The following is an 8,386-nucleotide window of genomic DNA, read 5'->3' on the forward strand; positions in this document are numbered from 1 at the left end:
TATGCTAAAAATGTCCTTTAGCAATCAGACCGCATATCAGATAGCAATCCCACAATATTTAAGATCTATAAAAAAATCTATTTAAATCAAATAAATCTGATTTAAGAAAATCGATTTATTACATTTTTTAATAAGATGAAAAAATCCCCAACCCTGGTGTCCACTAACCTTATACAATGATACCTGTTAAGTACGGCTAAAATTGGCATTTCAAAGCATAACAGTGCCTTAAAAATAGTTTCTCATTTCACTATAAAAGTTTATATTAACTTATACTGCATTGAATAAGTCAATAGTTGATATATTTGTCCTATATACAATGTTAGGTTTCTAGTTTTGATATATTTGTCCAATATAAAATGTTAGGTTACAAAGAAAGTAACGGCCTCCGCTAGCGGACCCAGGGATTTGGGTGCGCACGTCCTGTGTAATAGTAGTCCTTGATATATATATATATATATATATATATATAGTATATTTATATATATATATATATATATATATATATATGTATATATTTATATATATATTTATATGTGTGTGTGTGTGTGTGTGTGTGTGTGTGTTTGTGTGTGTGTTTGTGTGTGTGTGTTGTGTGTGTGTGGTTTTGTGTGTTTGGGTGTGTGTGTGCTTGTGTGTGCTTGTGTGTGTGTGTGTGTGTGTGTGTGTGTGTGTGTGTGTGTGTGTGTGTGTGTGTGTGTGTGTGTGTGTGTGTGTGTGTGTGAGTGTGTACATACACACACACACAAGCACACACATATATATATACAGGCACCTGGCTGCGCCAGCCACGGCTACGCCGTGGGTGCTTGGCCTGCGGCGCTGCTCGCTTCGCTCATGGGCGCTTCGCGCCCTAGGGCTACGCCCTCTTGCTATACATTTGTAAAAGGTCAAAATAAAATATGAGTGATAAAAATCATGTGTTTTATTAGTCATTTTTAACTTCTTCTTCAACTTAAAGCCGCCGGCACTACATCTTAGTAGGAGAAGATTCTCCCTCGTCGTCGTCGCTGCACCTCTTGTTGCTCGCAGTGGTGGTATCTCCCTTCTCTTTTAGCATCTTTTTGGCCTCTTCTATTTTTTGGTTAACTTCCTCGATTTTCTCTTCCAACTCCTCCTTGATAGAGATAGAGAAATTGGAGGCAGGGTCGACCTCTTCTTCTCTTTCGTAGCACAAATCGTACGACGCGGGCAGCATGATATCTACGGCTTCCTCTTCTGAGATCGTGTACACTTCTTTGGGTATCTCGACAATGCTTTGGTCAGGCTCTTCTTCGGCCAAAGCAACTTCTTGGTCGTCAGAAACTACGACCGCTTCAGGAGGTTTATCTTCTTCTGAAAGACTCTCAACGAAAAGTTCTTTATACACGCAATTGCGTGGTAGTTTCATCCTGAAATCGTCGTCCACTTTTTCCCAACCTGTGTATATGATGAGAGAATTCCAGCTTGTAATTCTTGAGCAGGCGACATAAAGTTGTCCGTGGGCAAAGCACTGTGCAGAATCAAGCAATATTCCACACCTATCAAATGTCTGCCGCTGAGATTTGTTTATCGTCATCGCATAACTAAGCTTAACAGGGAATTGTTTCCGCTTGAATGGTATAGTGGTATCAGTAGACTCCAGAGTAATTCTCGGGAGTAAAACCTGTTCACCCCTGTGTGTACTGCTTAAGATCTTTCCGACTATGATATTTTTTTGAAGATTAGTCACTATTACTCTGGACCCATTACACAACTTGGGAGGGCATATATTCCTCATAACCATGATGACACTTCCTACTTTCAGTCTCAACATGTGAAGAGGGAGAGAGGGGCTCGTTATGGCATTGAAAACCGATGTCTAAATGTCCGTTACTTCTTCCATTACAGTGACCATCAAGTTTATCCTGTCGACATCATCGTTTGTGGGGGAAATGATAGCCCTCTTCACGAAATATGAAGCATTCAGGTGATTTTCCTCTAAATTATCATATACTTTGTCCACTAACTCTTTACGGGTCTCAACGACAATCCCAAACTTCTCGGGAAGTTTTACGGGTCCACTCTCCCCTCTCCCCAGAGCCAATAGATTTTTCGCAAATATTTTGTTCCCTGCGTCATCTGCCTTGAGTCTCACGTTACGTGTTAGTTCCAACTTTAAAAGGTCGTCCCAGAAATAACCGGACTTTATACAGTATTCGAGCTCATCATTCATTCCTCCCCCTCTTATAACTGGGAGTATTTGACGAAAATCTCCCGCACAGACAAAGACTATCCCCCCCATAAACCTTCCTGGAACACCCAAAATGTCCCGAAGGGAAGCATCAAGAGCAGCTAACGTGTTCTTGTTTGCCATCACAACTTCATCCCAGACTATTAGAGACGTCATTGATAGGAGCTTCGCCAACTCTGAGTTTTTCTTGATGCTACAGGCGCACACTTCGTTGTAATCCATTAACGGGATCTTGAACATGTTATGTGCAGTTCTTCCTCCATGCAAAACAGTAGAGGCGATACTGGATGAAGCGACAGCCAAGGTAATTTTTCCCTGAGAACGAACAGTATCCAGTAAAATGTTGAGCACGAAAGACTTTCCCGTCCCACCTGGAGCATGCAGGAATATCCCATTGTGGCTATACTTTTGGGCGTTCTCGATGCGAAATAGCACAGTATCGTAACAGAGTCTCTGTTTGCTGTTCAGGAGAAGAGACTTCTCCTTCACCTCTTCTGTCAACTTCTCTTTGTTATAGGCCTTTTCTCGGCGTATGATGTTTGATGTTTTCTCACCACATCTTGAAAGTGGTAGCCCATATTGGGTGATAGACCCCCCTCCGCAGTTCCACACATGTTCCTGGATATCGTCTAGAGCGTCAAGGTAAATTTCATCGTTGTATTCCGTCGCTTTTTGGCGCTGCAGGAAGTCACTGGCGAACAAATCTTTGGCCTCTTCCCAGATACTTGACTGGTCCTCTAATTCCGAAAACACCAGCATGCTCGCATAAGTAGCTCGCAACTGATTGCGGTCATTAGTGTGGTTGATGATTTCCAATATAGTTTTCTTCCAAGTTTCTTCGTCGTTTAGGAGTCCCATCGCTTTAACGGCTTCTCTGTAAGAGGGGTAGATCACCCCTTCAAATGTCCGAGGATCCTCGTAAGACGTAGGCCCCTTTACGTGTGTTAAAAGTAGTCTCAAATAGAAGAGCTCGACAGTTTTATTTGTGACAGCACGTATCCTTCCCATAGAAGATGCTGTCGTCTTTCTTTCTTCCCAGACACTGCTAGTGTTATTAAAAACAAAGTGGTTGGGAAGCTGATTATAATATAGGCCTGCTGCAAATTCGTTTCGCGCACACAATTTGAAGAAAGCTGTCAAATGAGTGTCTTTAGAGGTTTTTCTATCGATCTCCTCCTTAGACGCGTTCTCCTTGAAAAATACCGCGTTCTCTCCTTCTAGATGCAAATCAAGAGTTGCCACAGGGGGGTGACTTCTGTGAATCGCAAATTTGAAAATCTTCCACGACGCCTCATTCGCATTGACGAATCTTGCCTCCTAGAATTTTCTCACTTCATTAACATCTTCCCCTTCTTTCGTTTTCGAAAACAGAATGCGGTCACATCCTTTGTTGACGTACTTTGTAACGTAGGCTATGCACTTTATAGAATTTGAGCACTCAACATTTATGTGCGCGTTATACTTTAAACATAGATACGGGCTGTAGGGGACAACCCATGAATTGTCAACTTTGATTTTCTCTCTCTTTACTTTTTTCTCGAAAGAGTGGCCTCCTTCACCTACTGCTGTCCTTCGATACAGAGGGTACCCGTTGTTCCCAAAGTACATGTCGCCCCTGCACACTTTCGGAAAACCCTTTCCACACAATGATTTGGAACCGTACTTTCCTTGACAACATAGTTGGGACTCGTCGAAGCCTCTACAGGGGCCGTGTGTCATGTTCGTTGTCACAATCTCATATAAGCGCGGCTCTTTATTTTTGTCAGGTATCTCAGCTGATATCACCCTAGAGACGAAATCGGCAGTAACGTGGCGTTCCATCCAAAGAAGGATATGAACATGAGGGAGACCTCTTTTCTGCCTCTCAACACTCAGTAGGTGTGCCTTAACGCGCCCAAACACGTTTTTAATTGTCAGATCGTCCATCAGGCTGTCCACTTTCAACTTGAAAATCCGACTAACAAAGTCAGGGCGGTCATACATCCGGGAGGTGTCACAACCGACAGCCTCCACGGCTTGTAAAGGTGATAAAAAAGTCTGGAGACCCGTAAGACAACACAAAAGCCAAGGCGTCTTGCTGCCGCGCTTTCATGTATCTTGGGCGCCCAACAAATGAAGCAGGGATAATCACCCATTGACCCGCCTTTCGGTTATCCCCGTCCCCTATAAGAATATCAGCGTGGTAGAAATAAAGATCCAAGAAAGAACTATTCTTCCTCCAAAACGAGTTTTTCTCAGAATTACTGTCATGATCAAAATGCACGTCTTTCGCAGTCAAAGACCCCTTTTTTTTTTAGCAACCCGGGCTTCAATGAGCCTAGTCTGTGGTAAACTCGTCCCTGAATTTTGTAACACAGTGCCTTTTCCCCTGCGTTCTCCAGCTTACTCGAAGTCGCAAAAGATGTGAAAGAAAACACTAAATTAAAACCAGCGATGTGTTTCAAAAATCTTTCAGAGAGAACGTTTTTACCTTCGTAGAGTTCTCTTATTGTCCCATCCTTAATATCTGAGGGCAACAATAAAGGAGTTTGACCCAAGTTGCAACAGATTGTTTTGTTTTCTCGTTTCCACAGCAAAGCTGAACAGACTTTACATTTGAAATCCCCCATTTGGCCGATGTGATGCGGAAAAGTATGAACAGAGTTTTCCCTAAGAAACCCAAGCAACTCCTCCCTCACAGTTTCTCGCGGGACGGGATTTGGCTCCTTCAAATGACGTTCGGATCGTTCTTTTCTCATCTTGTCAAGAACATTTTTCTCTTCTTCTGAAAAATCCTGAGGAGTCTCTCCAAATCGCAGGAAAACTTTCACTTTCTTAAACGCCTCACGTCTCTTCCTTTTTTCGGCCCGCAATTCTCGCGCTTCTTGTATCTTTTGGGCCTTTTCTTCTCTTTTGAATTCCCGCAGTTCTCGTGCTTCTCGTATCTTTTGGGCCTTCTCCTCTCTCTTTAACACCCTCAATTCTCGTGCTTCTCGTATCTTTTTGGCCTTTTCTTCCTTCAATTTTGCGCGCATTTCTCTTTTTGATGCCCTCTCTTCCGTCTTTTGAAGAATTTCTCGTGCTCAGTCCTCATTTAACTTCTCTGCCTCAAATTTTCTCGAAAACTGCTGACTGTCATTCCCTGGGGCACCAGAAAGGTTTTCGGGCGTTTCCTCTTTCACGGGACGCCGGTCATTCTTTTTCTTCAGCGCGTCTTTGACCTTCTTGACCGCATATTTGTTGTAACGTTTAGCCCTCTGGTATGCCTTATAAGATAAATCAAGATAATGCATCTGGTAGATTCTATGGTCGCTTCGTCCACCATGCTTCGTGAAACTTTTGTACCCCGCAAAGTAATGCTTCGAAAAACCATTTGACTGTTCTTCTGTTATTTCTCCATTAAACAATTCCAGATTATCAAACTTTTCGTCTCTGTACTCAAAATCTTTGCACTCCCCTAGGGAAGCGTTGAACCGAATGACTTTCCTGTGGAATTCTTTAATTGTTTTGTGGAACGAAAAAGTCTTCGTGTTGTTGTAAAGTTCAGGAAATGCTTTAGTATGTTCAGCCCATAAAGTATTTTGCAACCCCAGGTTATTCTCAAGACTTCCTTTTGAGACCTTCTTGCAATCAGCCACCCACTTCCAGAAATGGCGTTGCCGCCTTCTCTTGATTGCCGTGTTTTCGGGCATCGTGCATGTCTCCGGGGTGACGTTCCCCGTCAAAGTTAATCGCCAATCTTTGCTTACCCCCACCGCTTCGGATGTCCATGTTTTGCACAGGCATCAGGCGAGTAAGGACGAACGAAACACATAGAGGACGCTCGTGTGGCCGCCTTGGCTTCCTCATTGGTCCCCCCACTTACCCTCTTCCTATTGTTCATAGCGAGGGTATTTCGATATCTGTATTCTCAATACCTACAATATGGTCGTCATCTAAGTCCATGTATTTCGACCTTTCTCATTGCTTTTGAAGATGTACACAAGATACGAAACATCAAGCCGACTAAACTCCAGTCTTCGTCTCCCTGAGTTTGAATTATGTCCTTCGGACCAGCGATAGCGACCTTACGTACTGAAGCCAAGTCTATAGTTAGACGCCTTGAAAATATCCACATTATTTGAGTCATATATATATCTATCTTTATAACTATATTACTAATATATATATTTCTATATATATATATTACTATTTATTATAGGTATGAATATATATATATATATATGCTAATAAGAACACGGGTACGTGTGTTCACCTATGCAAAGTAGATCACTTGGAAAAAGAAACAAACGAAGCAGAGCGCTTTCGTATATTACATCTTCAGTGCAAAAAGTATATAGTTAATAGAAACACATAGATTATATATACATGAAAAAGGAACAAGGACAGTTTACAAAAGGGTAGAGGACAATTTACCCCCTGGAAGGCGGGCTGTCAGGTCGCAAGGGTCAATGCGTCCGCTAATGAGGGTAAGGCGACATTAGGTCACAGTCGCAAGGTTACATTTTATCTGCTAATATTTTGCTAATTTCTTGACAGATAAAGTTGTCAAGTTTATACAGGGTGGGGCGCGGAAACTTCCCGATTTGGGGATTGAATTATAAAGTGTTTACAAGAGACCTGTGTCAGATGACGCTCATGTGCTGGTGTTATTGTCAGTACTTTGAGTAGGTGTTGTCGTCGTATAGTAAGACACGCGCTTGGGAGATTGAGTACTTATGTAATACAGCAGTGTTGTAGAAAACGCAGTATCTTGTGAAATATGTACGACTGCATTATCACTACGCTATTGTATGTCCTAATAGACACTTGAGTTCAGGTGGTTATATATATCGGATCGACTTGAGTTGTAGAGCTCTCTCGTTGTTGACCAATGAGTGAAGCTTGTATGATTTTGATCTAGATTTTCGCTCTGTATGATGTCGATGAATCGAGCAGTTTATCTCAGAGATGGAGGTATTTCGCCACACTGGGTCTGTGGAATCTGGGTCGCTGGTGTATAAACCATGGATTTGAGATAACCCTACAGGAAATAATCATAGGGGCACTAAATCAGGCGAGCGCGGCTTGATTTCCCAGAGAGGCGATATAAACTGGCCAGCGCGCCTCGCCAGATATAGCCCCCTGTGATTGATTTCCTGTGGGATTATCTCAAAATCCCTGGTTTTATAACGACCGTAACAGACCCTGGAAGACCTACAGAATGCCATCCGCACTCAAATAGCCAATATACTGCTCACCATGCTAGGGAAGAGGAGACCAAAGCTTCCGAAATCCGTCTGAATCAGTGTATTGACAAAGAGAGTGTGGGACATTTAAAAGATATTGTTTTTAGAACTGTGTAAAAGTAAATCTCCCATGTTGTGTGACAGACATAAAAGTAGAATAAAGAATTGTGAAGTGTAAACACTTTATAATTCAATCCCCAAATCGGGAAGTTTCCGCGCCCTACCCTGTATAAGCCCTTGTGTAGGTTGGTATTTTGATCACTGGTGGTATGGATCAAACTACACTCTATGAACTTTCTTCTTCTTCTTCTTCTTATGTATATGTATATATATATATATATATATATATATATATACATATATAGGTATATATATATGTATATATACATATATAGGTATATATATATTTTGACGTCCCGTTGGTCTATAATGTGGGAGTACGTATCCTTGTGCCTCTGTCTGTATATATACATTATATATTAATCTATACATGTGTGTGTGTGTGTGTGTGTGTGTGTGTGTGTGTGTGTGTGTGTGTGTGTGTGTGTGTGTATGTATGTACGTAAAGATAGACAAATATGGAAGTGAGGTGGCAAAATGAAACATTAAGGCTAGAGTATGGTTCTGAATAAAGCTCCATACTCTAGCCTTACCGTTTTATTTTGCCACCTCACCTCAATCTCTATGATATATATCTATATATAAAAATATATAATTATATATATATATATATGTATATATATATATGTATCTATATGCTTAAAAGTGGCAGTTTGCCGACAAGATTGACGAGATAAACACCATTTGTCGGACGGAGCCTTTAATTTGTACGACGGTTTCGATTATTACTGCTTTTTCAAGTACAAGTTGAGATACAAATGCTTGAGATAACAATAAGGGGAAAGGGGGGAACGGGGAGGAGAAAAAAAGTAGGGGGGAAACGAAGAGGATGGTGGGGGGGATTGGA

At 41.7% G+C, this 8,386-nt stretch overlaps 1 protein-coding gene across 1 annotated transcript; it reads right to left on the minus strand.

The window, feature by feature from the left end:
* Nucleotides 1–1,840: 1,840 nt before the first annotated feature.
* On the minus strand, nt 1,841–3,070 carry LOC143025987 (uncharacterized). Its single transcript, XM_076185970.1, has one exon. The coding sequence runs from the start codon at nt 3,068–3,070 to the stop codon at nt 1,841–1,843; it is 1,230 nt and encodes a 409-aa protein (XP_076042085.1).
* Nucleotides 3,071–8,386: the final 5,316 nt, after the last annotated feature.

This window comes from Oratosquilla oratoria, chromosome 6, assembly GCF_046742065.1.
Source record: "Oratosquilla oratoria isolate Oo_2021 chromosome 6, ASM4674206v1, whole genome shotgun sequence".
Lineage (NCBI taxonomy): Eukaryota > Metazoa > Arthropoda > Malacostraca > Stomatopoda > Squillidae > Oratosquilla > Oratosquilla oratoria.

Coding starts and splice junctions, on each gene's coding strand:
- LOC143025987 (XM_076185970.1), bottom strand. CDS start 3,070: ATGGGACTCCTAAACGACGAAGAAACTTGGAAGAAAACTATATTGGAA.